General features: G+C 37.5%; 1 protein-coding gene across 2 annotated transcripts in view; it reads right to left on the reverse strand.

The window, feature by feature from the left end:
* MAPK6 (mitogen-activated protein kinase 6) overlaps window positions 1-15,417 on the reverse strand; it is a 70,215-nt gene that overhangs the window by 13,924 nt on the left and 40,874 nt on the right. For both annotated transcript variants that reach the window (XM_036734947.1, XM_036734948.1), the window contains exons 2-4: window positions 8,330-9,515; window positions 5,810-5,954; window positions 2,325-2,489 (exon numbers count right to left, since the gene is read on the reverse strand). In XM_036734947.1, the coding sequence (XP_036590842.1) occupies window positions 2,325-2,489; window positions 5,810-5,954; window positions 8,330-8,884 (865 nt within the window). In that variant the 5' untranslated portion in view covers window positions 8,885-9,515. The remainder of the gene's footprint in view (window positions 1-2,324; window positions 2,490-5,809; window positions 5,955-8,329; window positions 9,516-15,417) is intronic.

The raw sequence follows: 15,417 nt of genomic DNA on the forward strand, positions 1-15,417 counted from the left end.
GTATTGATCCTAGAGACTTCTGATAAGATGCAGATGGATGTTCCTGACATCTTAACGTTTTGGAGAGAGCCAAGGCTATGAACTTTCAAATCAGCCAAAGATATCAGTGTCTCTGTCACATCTTCTATGCTAAATTTGGCATCACTCTTTTTCCAGCATTTCTTCCTGTTACCCTGGAGGGGTAGTTTCCTTTTAAAGGCTTAATATATGCAATTCCAAAAGACTTTAGAAAAAGGATATCTAACTGGATGAGAACAAGCACATTCTACACTTGAAATGCAGAAATATACACTAACAGAAAAGCAGCAGCTTCTGTCAGGATACTTACACCCTTGGCTTCTTTATAGATTCTGATTCTACAATCCTTGATTTTATATTAAGTCATATCTCAAGTTCCTCCAAGCATCCTTCAATAGGTATGAATATTTTCATTCAGTTGTCTTAATGGGATATGTCTACTGACAGGTACTAGAATTTTCTTTATTCAATCTTTGACACCTGACAAGTCTCTGGACAAGGGAGAAAAACAGGCCTCCTTCAACACCAGCATTTACACAGCACTTACTATGTACCAGGCAGTAGACTAAGTGCTTTACAAATATTGTCATTTGGTCTTCGCAACAACCCTAGCAAGTAAGTGCTATTATTAACCCATTTTACAGCTGAGGAAACTTGAGGCAAATTGAGGTTAAGCGACTTACTCACAGTCACATATATTAAGTTTCTGAGGCCAGATTTTGAACTCAGGCCTTCCTGACTCCAGGTCTAGGGCTCTAAACATTGGGGCAACTAGTTGCCTCAATATCCATATAACTACCATTTTCATGCCTTGACCTTTTCCCATGGAAGATCTTTCAACCAACATTTAATTGTCTATTTGTCACCCTTGTAGGAGACTCTGGTGAGGCATCTCCAAACTTCGTTATGTTCGTTTTCTACCAATCACTCCTCACTGGGGACCTATTCTTCCCTTTGTTCTCCCACTTGGACAAAAGAGTAACTAAAGAACTTCATTATCCTAACACAGTAACACATAAAAAATCTAACATTCATTCACACAGAATTAAGGACTCATAAAAGGGTCAGTGGCTATTACATAAGAACCAAAAATCTATATATGCAAAACCTGCATAAATATAACAAAGCAGTTTCATTCTTTTTTGACTGATTGACAAAATCAATCCAAATTATCCTTGGAAAACAAGGATTACCTTAACAGCCATTATCATTTTGCCACATTTCTTGAAATGGGGGTAAAAACCTTTTTCTGACCCACATACAATTTAGCTTCCAGAATATTGCTGAAATGGAGATATTACTTACAACCAGTAAAGAGAAGCTAAAATTGGGGTGAAGGATGGGGGGAGGGAGATAGTGGATATCTCTAACTTTCCAAATTGGCCCGAGAAATGACAACTCTACAAAAGAAAACAAAACATTTGGTGCCACTCTCAGACTGAACACCAGAATGAATAAGCCACATGATTGGTATAATTCTTAAAACAAATTTTAAGGAATGTAGCCAAAAATAACTTTCATTGCAAATATTTGCCCCTTATAAAAATATCACCATCACAGTTAATGTTGGATGATTAATACTATAGTTAAAGTCCTTTGTATTTTGTTTATATTAACACTGAAACAAAAATATAAGTGACAAATATCCTGATATAAAACTGAAAACTGCTTTAGTAGTCTTTTAAAGTTTTGTATCTCCTTAGTTTTTTCTCTCATCATTCATACTTATACACACTGTATTCAGTCATACTTCTTTGTAAGAGTTAGTATCTGATACATATAACAGGCTATCACTCAACACTTACACATTCTTTGCACATTCATACTCACTAGTTCTACTCAAGTCTTGTTCTACCTGCCCTCTCTTCACCATCCCTCCCTGCCTCCAAGTCTTAGATCCTCTCCCTGCCCTGCAGTCTCACTTCATGCTACTTAGTCGTCCTCTCCCTTGCTTCTATCTTTTCATTCACAGCCACACCTTCATATCTATTCAGACAAACATGGAGTCATCCTACCCTTGGTATGACTCCCTAGAAACTTGGAAACTTAATGACAATAGCCATCTCTCCTCTGTTACTACCAATGGCACCAAAGACTAGAGAAGCTAGAGAAAAGACAGGGTTAGCGCTAGAAAGTAATCTCAGACAGGCAAAGAGAGACAAGTGTAAGTGCAACATGAAAAACAGAATACTAAGTTGGGACCCAGATGCCCTTAAACGTTGGAAAAAATGTATCATGCATGAAAAAGGTAAAACTTTCCTTAGCTTGGCAAAGAAATAAACACAGTTAATCTTAATCCAGATTACCTTCACGACTAATTCCTGGAAGCAGCTGAATTAAGGGTTTGTGTGGCTCAGTCATATCATTTCTTATGTAAACTGGGATTACACTGAGAAGCTCCTGACGATCTTCCTCATGTACAACAGGAATAGATTCTAAAATCAGCTGCATCTGTTCAAGTTCATGTGCACCTGAATGAGAAATACCAAACAAAATATATATAAAAATAATGGCCCAAGAAGTCCCCAAAATGCCCCCAAATTGTGATCTCTTCCTTAAAATTACTTTCTATCATATATTTGTCTGTATACATATTTAATTTTCAATAGAATAATAGCTCTTTGAATGCAGGGACTGTTAAAGAAACAGATTTAAAACTGGAAGGAACCTTAAAGATCATCATCTTATCTACCTCCTCCTCCCAACTCCCCCCTTTCCACAAATAAAAAATGGAGACCTGAAGAGATTAAGTGATTGGCTCAGTCATACACACACTAAAGTAACAGAATCAGGATTCAAACTGAAGAGCTCAGTCTCCAAATGCCAGGCTTTACTATACCATATTGACTTCTCAGATATTTCAGGTTTTTTTGCTTTTGTATCTCCATAAACCAGCACATTCTCTAGTGTATACATTAGACCCTTGAAAAATTTTAATTAAACACATATTACATTACCTATTATAATTTCCATTATATTTTGGAACTTGTACCAAGTAACATATATAGTTAGCTGAAATACACATTTTATTAGGTTTACAGAGAACTCCTACTTTTTTACCACCCAGAATGTCATTAATCCTCTCAACTGCTTATCTCCCAAAAAAAATCTTTCTTAATTTCTTTGCCCGTACCTTATCTTAGTTGATTCATTATCTGGGACACCATGTCAAGACAATATGGTATTGAAATTAAGAGACCTCAGTCATAATCTAGTCCTTGCTTAGCTACTAACCAGCTGTACACTTTCAGCCAATTAACTCAACACCTCTGGACCACAGTTTCTACATAAATAAAATGATAAAATCAATCCTGGTGATCTCCAAGGTACCTTCCAGCGCTAAAAGTCTAACAAGTTTCTAAATCCCAGTACTTCTACTGGAGAAAAAAATAACAGTGCTACGCACTAGCTCTTTTAAAAAAAAAAAAAAACCATTTCCCATCATTCTGTTTTCTGATATAGTTCCTAAGATAGCACTGCAGTAAACATCAGAAAGTACCTATACATTAAGATGTTGGTTATAGATCATAATACTTAACACAACTTTCAGCTTCCAAATATTACTCTTACTAAATGAATGACCAAGGCAAGTCATATTCTCTCAACAATCTCAGTTTCTATATCTATAAATGAGGGAATTAGACCAAATGATCTCCGATGTTCTTTACAAATAGCTTTCTATAAAGCTAAGAGATAACAGATGTGAAAGCACTTTTTAATCTATTAAAAACCATGACATGAAAGCTATAATTGGCGGTCCCCAACTTTTGATGCTTCACATTCCATTCAAGAGTGCCTAATACCCAATATAAGTCAACTTCCAACTGCCTTTCTAGGATAGTTTACTGATGCACTGCTGTAGCATCTAATAGGAAAGGAGGGGGACTATGAGTTTTTCCCTAAAACAGTAGATCCTCTGAACTCAACTCAAAGGAACTATTTTGAACGCCTCAGCTTGCTATAGGAAGAGAGGAAAAAAAATGCATCAAGGCCATACTTCCCCAGAAATGTTTTTCCAAAGTGAACTGGGCCATAGAGATCATATCCATAAAGTCCTTATAAAATGTAAATAAATAGCTAGCATTATCTTTAGATCAAATCTTTGATTCCTCTAACATTTATGTTTATATCTATCATATAATGTATATAGTCCATTACATCTGTTTTATAGCACTTGGAGCAAAATTTTACTGTTTAAATTTTAGATGTTTATAGCTACCATTTTTATGACAATGTGGGTCTCGGCATGTTATAGCTAGAAAAGACCTCAGAATCCCATCTACTCCAATATATTCATCTTACAGATTGGATGAAACTGGAGCCCAGAAAGGTGAGGGAATTCATACCATCAGCAGTGAGAGAGTCTGAACTAGAATTCCACTACCTGCCTCCCAGGCCAGAATTCTTCCCAGAGCCTCACCACTTCTTATAAATAATGATTTGATTCCAAGTCCTTAGTCAGAAACATCTCCCAAATAGAAAATTCATTCCTACCAGATAGCTAAAGGTGGAAAAAAATAGGTAGGACAAGTATTGTAAAGCAAGAATGAATGCGGCATGTTTTATGTAACAATCAGAAAAGATTATAAAAGATCTTGGAAACCAGTGAAGAGTCTGGGTTTGATAAAGTAGAAAATAGGGAGTCTTGGAAGGTTTTTGAAGAGAAATAATGATGATCCAAGTTCATCATTCTTTTGTTACACATTCGATCTTTAGAGTAGACCTTCTCTATCATTTTCTTTCATGATCTTGCCCAACCTATCCAAATTTTATTTTTCATGAATCTCCAACATGAATTCCAAAGCTCCAGTGCGGATGCATTTCTGATTGTTACATAAAACATACTGCATTCATTCTCGCTTTACAATACTTGTCCTACCTATTTTTTTCCACCTTTAGCTATCTAAATGCCACCTACTCTACAAGCCCAAAGCTCCAGTCCCACCCACTCATAAAGCCTTTTCTGATTACTCTAGCCATCACAGATTTCTCCTATACTGCATTTACATTCAAAACCACAACATTTAGCACTTACTTATACTCTGCCTTGGGGGGAATCTGATGTTTCCTGTATTAGCCTAATCTTCACAAATAAATTATTTGTGGACAGGGACTACACCATCTTCTACTTCTCTATCTACATAGCACCTAGATTCCCAATTGTCCTACATGTGAGCTGGGCTTGATTAAAATCTCTGAGGTCACCATCTTTTGCCAGAAGCTTCCACCAAAAATAATGCCAGGATATAGTAGGTATTTGATAAATACTTGCTTTTTAAAGTTTCTGAAGATCACAACATCTACTAAATAGTAGTAGTTCAAGTGGCGAAGACTATGGGAGGCCAAGGAATAAAACAGCTGGACTTTAAGCAGTTGCAGCAGCAATGGGCATCAGCAGCAAAAACTAAAAGTGATAAAGCTGCACAGCACAGGTGACAGATGGCACAATAATAACATAGGAACTTACTGGCTAAAAATGAACGGCATTTTTTTGGAAACAATCAGCAGACATAATACATAAAAGGGTACTGCAGAGCTACATAAGTCCAAGTAAACAGAGGGTTTACATGATAGTGCAAATATATAAAGTCTATCAACTTTCCACTATTAAAAAACTACTAAATAAAACACTATTCACCTTTGGATTTTGAAATTCTTCATTCTGTAATAAACTACTTGATTTGTACATTGATTATTTTTACTCAATAAAAGAAAAATTATTTCTGTATAGGATTAATTTCTACATTGTATGTGTGTGTACGTATATATATGTATATAAAGAAATTCAAACCTGCAAAGAGGGTTTTCCCAGTCAGCATTTCAGCAAAGATGCATCCTGCAGCCCACATATCAATGGCTTTAGTATAGTTATTAGGAGAAAGTAAAAGTCGTGGAGATCTGTACCATTTAGTAACCAATCCTTCAGAAAGATGACCCTAAAAAAATGAAAAGCTTACTTTCACAATGTTACTTTAACAAAAGACAGCAAATAAATAAATCTGACCTAAAGAATGTCTAAATCTAAAAACACGTGGAATTTTAAAACTATGCTTTTTTTGGAGGGCAATGGCTATTGGGGTATCAAATGTCTTAAAGAGATCTCTCTAACTCATAGCAGAATAGACCTCACTATAATATATGCAGATTTCATTTGACACTTATTGGTCAAAAATGTTATAGAAATCAAGTATATTAACTAAGCCTTAGAGAAAAGGCCATATCCTAGAATTCTGACATTTGTTTTTAGAAACAACAGGATATACTGTAATCAATAAATTTCTTGACTGCTATGCTTAAATGTGGCTCCATGACACATTAAAAAGGTTAAGATGTTGTCCTTCACATGTTTACAGTTATACATACAAGTATAATTCACTTCATGCATCAGTCATGTGTCCAAACTAATTTGCACTGGAATTGAAGCATTTTAAATGCAAAGGGGGTACTTGGATTTAAAGGAATCCTGTTGTGAATAATTTAACTTCTGTATAAATTAAAATTTTATACTATATCATGCTCACCAAAAGCAAGGTAGACCTGTATATTAAAAAATTACAAAGAAAGAAGATGCTATAATCTTTCAAGTAAGCAATCAATCATCTTATGCTTTCAGACAAAACCATACTTATCAAACCAAACATATGAATTAGCAACCTTTTGAAATAGAAATATCCCCCACTATTAAAATTTTTTTTACCCATTTAACATAAATGACTCAAATCAAAGGTCAAAACAGTTAAAAATAGGTCCTACAAAAAGGTGACAATCAATCTTTTAAAGGGGATGCTGAATGTTTGTTTATGCCTCTCCAAAAATGAAGAAACTGGCATTAAGGAAAATACTTCAGTTGGATAAAAAGGAAGAACTTATTGATCATCAGAATTATAAACAATAGGGAAAAATACGTTACTATGGGACTCTGAGATATCTCTACGGTTGAAGACTTTCAAGAATACACAACTATATGTCCTAGAATATCATTTAGTTATTCACACACCTAGAATACTGGGATTCATAGAGATTATTCTAAGCCCTATGATTCTGTATTGAGAGGCCATGTAGTATAGCTGGATAGAGGGAAGGCCTCCATATCTAGAAGATCTGGGTTGAAGTCCTGCCATTGATGAACACTGGCTGTATGACTCTGAGCAAGTCACTCTTAGTGCCCCAGGCAACTCTAAGACTAGCAGTTATACATTGCTAATATGAAAATGTTTTGCATGATTGCACATGTACAATCTATAGCAAACTGCCTGCCTTCTCAAGGAGGGAGAAGAGGAGGGAGATAATTTGGAACTCAAAAGTTTAAAAACTGAACGTTAAAATTTGTTTTTACATGTAATTGAGAAAAAAATTAAATTAAAAAAAAAAAGACTAGCAGGTATTGATCTGTGTTGGTAAAGGGAGTTCCTTACTATAAGTTCTTTATAGCAATGAAATCACAGAAGAGTAAAAAGAATGCTTCTGTATTACATCTGAAGCCCTTTTTCTTTTTTGTTATTAGGAACTAAGTTGGATTTAGTTTGTCACTGATACACTTAGAAAATTTGATTGACACCATTCATTCTCAACTATCCTCTACTGTTCTCAATAAATGAAAAACTACTTCTACATATGATTAATTTCTATATTTTCTGTGTATAGGTGTATACATAAAAAGAAATTCAAATCTGCAAAGTGGGTTTTCCCAGTCAGCATTTCAGCAAAGATGTAGCCGCAGCCCAAGTCAATGTAACAAGGGATAGGGATATCACACATAAATATAAGGGCCAAATCTTATTTTTACAACCTTCTTCACCACAACGACAAAATTAACAAAGTAATGGACAGGTGGCAAGAATTCCTATTTTATATAATTTCCTCTTTTCATCCTTTAGCAAAGCTATTAAAGCAATGAATAAAATGACCAAAATGCCAGTATCTGGAAAAGGAAGCAAAAAGGTCAAGGGAAGCTACCTAATTACATTTGGGATGAAATCAAAAGTTACATTGGGTCTGTAAAACTCGCAACGTACTTCCGAATATAGATAGCCTTCATTTCCATTTCCCTACCCAAAAAAATTAGGATGCCTTCTCACCTACCCACCCAACAGGGTTATATCATTAATAAAAAGATCTACAGAAGTCATTTAAGCTTGTTTAAAAAAGAGAGCCGCACAGAGAGCACAAAGGTTCTCTCCTCAGATTCCTTGGATGGATGAACACACACACACACACACACACACACACACTCTCTCTCTCTCTCTCTCTCTCTCTCTCTCTCTCTCTCTCTCTCTCACTCACTCACCCTTACAAGCTTTTCTTTACATACCTTATGGGAGTAATGGGGATCCATGATCCGGGCAAGACCAAAGTCACCTATCTTCAGCACCAAGTCTTCGGTATTAATGAAGAGATTAGCTGGTTTGAGATCTCTGTGCAGTACGTTTGCAGAATGAATATACTTGAGCCCACGTAGCAGCTGATACATGAAAAGCCTGGCATGCTCCTCCAGTAAAGGGCCCTGCTCTAGCAAATTAGCCAAGTCTGTCTCCATGTACTCCTGAACAATGTAAACACTGTTCAGTTCTGTCAGAGAGCCCACATCATCTGTTAACTGGCTTCCACTGGGACCAAGAATTTCAAATACTTTCACAATGTTATCATGGTCGAGTCTTCTAATAATTTTGATTTCGCGTAAAGCATGTTTAACACTCTGGGGATCTGTAAGAACAATTTTCTTGACAGCCACTCTTTTGTCACAGTCATTATCGACAGCAGAAAAAACTAAGCCATTGCCACCACAACCCAGCGGTTTTAAGTCCATATACCGAGAGCCCAGATCAAAACCATGAATGTTCATGAGACTTTCAAACTTTTCTGCCATTTTGAAACACTTAATATTATTTTTCCTTTCAAACTGATGAACTTGTGTAAACACAGAAGGAAACTGGCATCAAAAAGAAAGATCTTTCAAAAAGGGAGAAAAATAATTCTGCTTCCACTGCAAGATGGTTTCTTGATACTCATCGCATGTGCCAACCAGGCCTGGTGAGTTCCCTTTAAATTTACAGCTTGTAAGCTCTAACTCATACTGAGAATTAGAAAGATTGCAGTATCCATGCTCAAGATAGGGGCAGCAACTCTGCAGACATTAAAGAAAACACTCAAGAAACTCAAACGGAATGAAATGACATACTATGCACTCAGCTTTACTGTGCTAAACGAGTTAACATTTAACAAAAAAGTGAATAAATATGCACACAATAGGCTTCTCTGAACATTCTCCTCACAGTGCAGATACATTCAGTGTTGGACTGGTCCTGAGCAGCATCATTTCTAGGGTGCCAGTAAGCACTATGTTAGTTTTGTTTCTTTTCCTCCTTTGTTTACTGTTTATTTGACTAGGAAGCTCTGGCAGCTGTTGGTTTATAGAAGATGTCTTTCGTTAGTGATCAGGTGGCTCCAGCTCACCACAATCACAATCAAAGCTACCATCCATCTTACTCTGTGACAACCTGGAAAAGAAAGGAAAAAAAAGAAAGAAATCAGTAAAATTATACTGCAGGCTACGTTGTTTCCCTTTTACTTCAGCCACAGATATTAAACTGTTGATTTATACATTTAAAACTAACAAAATTTTCTCTATTAAAGGTCCAGTTTCAAACAATAAGGTGCTCACAGAAGTTTGCCTAGCCAACAACGTCACAGCACAATGTAGTGGATACAACCTTAATGCTGTTTTCTCAATATGGTGGAGGCTACTTTTGACCCTGTCTACCAGACTGAGACTAAGGAACAAACACACAGCCCATCATATCACCTTTGTCCTTGTGACAAGTCACTTCTAGCCTTCACAAAGACTATACAGGCCAGAGAAGAAGGTAGCTTTCTCCCAGGCTGATAAACTCATCTAAGGCAAATAACACCACTAGGAGAACATGGTGATGGCTGAGCTTCAGCCAGAGGTCGTGAGCAGACCCCGCTACTTTATGTCATCTACACACATCGGTCATCTCCATGATTCCCCTCTTATAGCATCTGTGTCTAAAGCTAAGAACTTAGTATGGAAAGGCCCTTAAAAAACTACATCCCACAACTCCCTCACTCATTTTTATCTCCCAGAAAAGGCGAGGAAAAGCAAAAATCAGCTTGAAATCAATTGGAACTCTCCCCTAACTCCATACACTTTATAATTCTCTCTTCATTCAGAAATGAATGTTTGATTCTGTGCCCCCATCCCTCACACGTATGAGATCAAAGACTACAATGATATTTTGGGGGTTGCCTAGAAAGAGATTTGAAGATAAGGGCTAGACTAGAAAGAGGTAATTATAGGAACTGAGTTGGCTTGATTCAGTCTGCTTCTCTAGATCTCACACTAGCCACTTTTCCTACCATCACCTAAACCTCCTCCTCTTCCTTCCCCCCACTCCCCCTCCCCCCAAAGCAAAGTGCTCTAGTTCTAAGGGGGCCCTGTAAAGGCCCTATGTAACTGATGTGACTAGGGCAGAAATGGAAAAAAAAAAAAGTAACCATTCACTTATTCCAAAGGAATTAGGTCCATCCCTACCGCCCAGCACCCTACCACCATCTTCCTCCCTCTCCCTTCCCCTCCCCCCTTAAATAGGGAAGTCACTTATCTCAGACATTTAGTCAAGAAAGAAAATTATAGCTTCAATTAACATGGTCTGGGTGAGAGTCTTAGCCAGCACACTCTTTCCTTTGCTGGAATTCCCTCCCATCTTCTCTCCATTGATTCAATCAGCGGTATTGTATTGATACTTGTCATCTGACCTCACTCAGTAAGGAAGACGGTTCTTCTCCCTGTACTTTCCCAGATCTCCTCTACAGTAACCCAAGCCCCAATTTGGCCATCCAGTTGCCAAATATACAAGGAGCACAAAGGGACAAACAAATTCAGCAAGCTTCTGTTCCCATGATGAGCACTGAGAGGGCCTGGAGGAATCAACAGGAGCCTATCACATTTGAAGATAAAGGCTAGACTATAACTGTACATACCCTGAGTACTGGGCACCTGCTCACTTGCCATAGAAACTCACCTCAATCCCCTGAGCACCTAGAGCTATAGTGGTTCTGGGAGACACTTATTCCTCTCTCAGACCCACACAGAAAACTCTGATTGAAACTGATCAGTGCCCATTGCAGAAGCTACTAAAACAAGGTTACCCAAGCCTAGATGCTTGCCCACACCTACATTCTGGTTTTAAATGTTGGCTAAGAAAGCAGTGTCTACTGTGCAGTGCCCTAGAGCTACCGTTAAGTCCTAAGTCTCAGAAAGAATCGACAATCACCAAATTCAAGAACCTTTGTGGGGAGCCTCAAGAGCATGTGCGCCCACCAGGTGGTGCCCAAGTAGTGTTCAGGAACATCATCATAACTACAACTGCCATTTACATAGTAATTTAAGTGAAGTGCATTATCTCATTTGACCCTCAAAACAACCCTGTGAATAGGTATTATCATCTCTACCCATAAGGTAAAAAGATTGAAGCTGAGAGGCTGAGTGATTTGCCCGTAGTCATAGCTGGTGTGTATCAGAGGCAGGATTTGCATCTCAGTCTCTCCAGATTCTTAAATCCATTATTCTGCTCTTTCTACTATACTAGGAATTGCCTCTCAGTCTTAGAGACAATGCCTATTTTTTCTAAATCCCCTCCACTCCAATCCGTGCTGGAATACTAGTATTGCCTAAATGCTTTTGTAAATGCTAGGTGATATTTGTCATCTACAATAGATTAAAAACATGTGGGTGAGTCTGTTATTTATTACTAAGTACCCAGTTATTCTGTATCCATATTCATCTTGAATATAAGCATAAGAACCTTGGACTGACTAGATAATCTTGTTGTTAAATAAATAATAGGGTGCTTAATAAATTTTTTAATAATGATAACGGCAGCTACACCCCACAGAATTCATTCAACATTCATTAAGCACTTACTCTTTGCCGTACGCTGGGCTAGGCCATGGGGATGCAAAAGAAAAAAGGAAAGTCCCTCTTATTAAGAAGTTTGCAAGGGGAGAGGGGGAAGATAAGGGAAGGAGAACACAAAGATGAGTAAATACAAAATACAGATCAAACAATAAGTATTTATTCAGAACCTACTATTTATCAGGCATTGTGCACTAAGGATAAAGAGACAGCTTACATTCTAACATGCAGGAAGAAATATTGGTACAGATGTATAGGTATATATACAAGATACACAAAGCAGACCACAGTAACCTTGGAGGGAGAGCAGAGCCAACGCAAAGGCCCCATGTATGAGCAATATCAAGTAGGTCACTAGGGTTGGTCAGAGTGCCAATACCTGAAGAGGGAGAAGACTGGAAGAGTTATGGCAAGTTATGGCAAGACCTTCTATTTGATCCTAGAGGTAACAGAGTCACTGGAATTTATTGAGTAGTGGATGTCACATGGCCAGACCTACATTCTGGAGGCAGTAGAGAAGATGGACTGGAGTGGTGGAGAGGCCTAAATCAGAGAAATTCAATTAGGAAGTTTTTGCAATAGTCCAAATGAAAGCTAACAAAGGCCTGAACCAGGGTGGTGGGACATCTGTCTGACAACTGATTGTGTACGTGGGGTGAGAGTGAGAGATCAGCTAACTGGAAGACAGTCCCTTGCTTTGGAAGAGAGGTGGACGTGTGTTTGGAATGTCTACTAAAAGGACAGGTGATGATGATGCATAAGAGCTCAGGAGAGAGATTATAGTTGGATAAATATATATATATGGGTGTTAACTGCAATGATATAACAAGTGAACTCCATGAGAGAGCTTTGAGGTACACTGGCAAGGGACAGGGGTGGGAGGGATTGGAGAAGAGGAAGGTGGAAACTGGGATAGGCCTTGTTTAAAAGGTAGCCCTTGAGCTAAGCCTTGAAGGAAGCTAGAGAGTCTATAGACAGAAGAGGAGTACATTCCATGCATGGCAGACAGTCTGTACAAAGGCAGGGAGAAGAGAGAAGGAATGTTGTGTACAGGCCCAAAAAGCACCTAAGAAAGTAATGTGCAATAATTTTAGAAAAGTAGATGGGGATAAACAGAGGAATTTGTATTTTACTGTAAGTTCCCTGATGGCAGAGATGGTCTTGCACACACGCACACACACACATTAATATCCTCAATGCCTAGAACCCAGTAGGTGCTTAATACATGCTTGACTAATCCTAGAGGTAACTAGGTATCACTGGAACTTCTTGAGCAGGGGAGTGACATGGTCAGACCTGTGGCTTAGGATTATCAGTGGCAGCTGTATAGAAGATAGGTGGAAAGGGGGAAAGAACAGAGGCAGGGAACACAGTTAAGCAGGCTCTACACCTGGTTATACTCTAACCATGCTCTTCATCCATCACTAGAAGGACATAATAAAACAACTATTTCAATAGAAATATTTACAAGAAGCCATTCCCCAATAAGTAAATGGTCACAGGTTATGAACAAATAGTTCTTTAAAAAAATCACAAATTAATAACCATATGAAAAACTGTCCAAATCACTAAGAGAAACAAAGCAACCTTTAAGTTTCCCTGCACACCCAACAAATTGGTAAAGACAGTGAAAGATAGGAATAGTCAATGTTGGAGGGGTTATGGAAAGATGGGTGAAGTTACTGGTGAAGTTGTGAATTGGTCCTATCATTCTGGAAGACAATTTGGAATCATGAAAAGACTAAAATGTCCAATATCTTTCGATCCAGAGTTTCCACCTTTAGGCTTATAATCCAAAGAAGTCAGTGATTTTTTTTAAAGTTGTATTTAAAATTTATTGTATAACTGTATTAAATTTATTGTATACTTGTATTTTAAAAATACAACAAATATTTATATTAGCATTTTATGTAGTAGCAAATAACTGAGAACAAAGTAGAGGATTATTAATTAGGGAAAAGTTAAGCAAAGTTGTGATACATGAAATAGAATATTGCTGTTCTGTAAGAAACATATAATATGATAAAAACAGAAAAACAGAGAAACACATATGAAATGATGCAAAGTGAAGTAGGCAAAATCAGGAAAACATCATACACAATGATAAGAATGTACACACAAAGGACAAGAACAACAAATCAACACAATTCTGGGAAATTCTATCAGCCAAACTTAGCCCCAAAGAAGTTATAAGAAGGCATCTCCCCATTTTTCTGGAATACTAGGGGACTATGAGAATGTAACAATGCATGTCACCCTTTTTCCATGCACTGAATTTCCATGAGTTTTGCTGAACTGTTCTTTTTTTCCTCTCTTTTTTTATTCTTTGTTATAGACTCTCCGGAGGGGAAAGAGGAAAAGAATAAATCGTAAAATACAAATGATGCAAAAACAAAAGATACCAATAAAATTTCTTAAGGCAATTATGTATCACTCCATCTCTAATTCTTTTCCCTAGTACTCCTGACAAACTTCACTTGAGGAAGTTTTAAGATCAAAGGGTGACTTGGCTTTGCCTTGGATATGAGGGTAGCTGGTCACATCCAGTGTGATGAACAATCAGATAAACTGTAGCCTCATCACAACTTGGTCCTGGGGTTCATGCAATGAGCCTTGGTTATGAATGAAAGAGTGGTACCGAGGAAGCTTTACGTAACGCAACATTCTGAACGGTCACGTCAATAAGCTCGAAATCAAGATTGTGCCAACTTAAAAATTACAGAGCTATCAACAGGACCTTTCTATTACTGACCACTACTACCAACAGCTTGTCCTGACAGAGTGTAGCAGCTTACGCAACCTGCATAACTTTCAAGCTAAAACATCAAAGCTTACATAACTACCTTAATTTGCTGAGCTACACAAGGTAAGAGGGACAGTAGCAAAGTCATGCTGAGCAAGTCTGTACAGAACAGCATCTCTGGACTCTTATCCAACAGGTCCTAACACAGAATAGTCATTCACTAGCTGCAACTTTGAAAACAGCACAGACTTCTCTACAGCTTCTTCTTCTCAGCATATCTGGCCTTGCTAAATCCACAATAAAATACATCTAAAGGGAAAATGTGCAAAAAAAATAGAAGCAAGATGGAATAATTGCCAAAGGCAAACCATACAAAGCTGAAAATGCTCACCAACCCGTTCATGTTCCCCCTCCCCTTTCTAGGTTACTAAATGTCCACTGTTAGTTATATAAAATCAGGAGAAAAAAAAGCTTAATTCAACAATATCATAATTTCACTATCAATAGCAGTAAGGCTTTACATCCATGGGAGAAAGAGAAAAGATATTACAATAATTATAGTTTTCAAAAGGTGTTATTTTAAATAATCCACAAAGGTGTTGGGGATTATGTCCACATACTTTTTCCCCGTTTTGCTACCTGATAGCCTACCCAAAGAATTGTACCATTTAAAAAATTGAAATTCACCAAGTTAGATGTGGTAATGTGCAGTGAAAAATGC

Source organism: Trichosurus vulpecula, chromosome 8 (assembly GCF_011100635.1).
Source record: "Trichosurus vulpecula isolate mTriVul1 chromosome 8, mTriVul1.pri, whole genome shotgun sequence".
NCBI lineage: Eukaryota > Metazoa > Chordata > Mammalia > Diprotodontia > Phalangeridae > Trichosurus > Trichosurus vulpecula.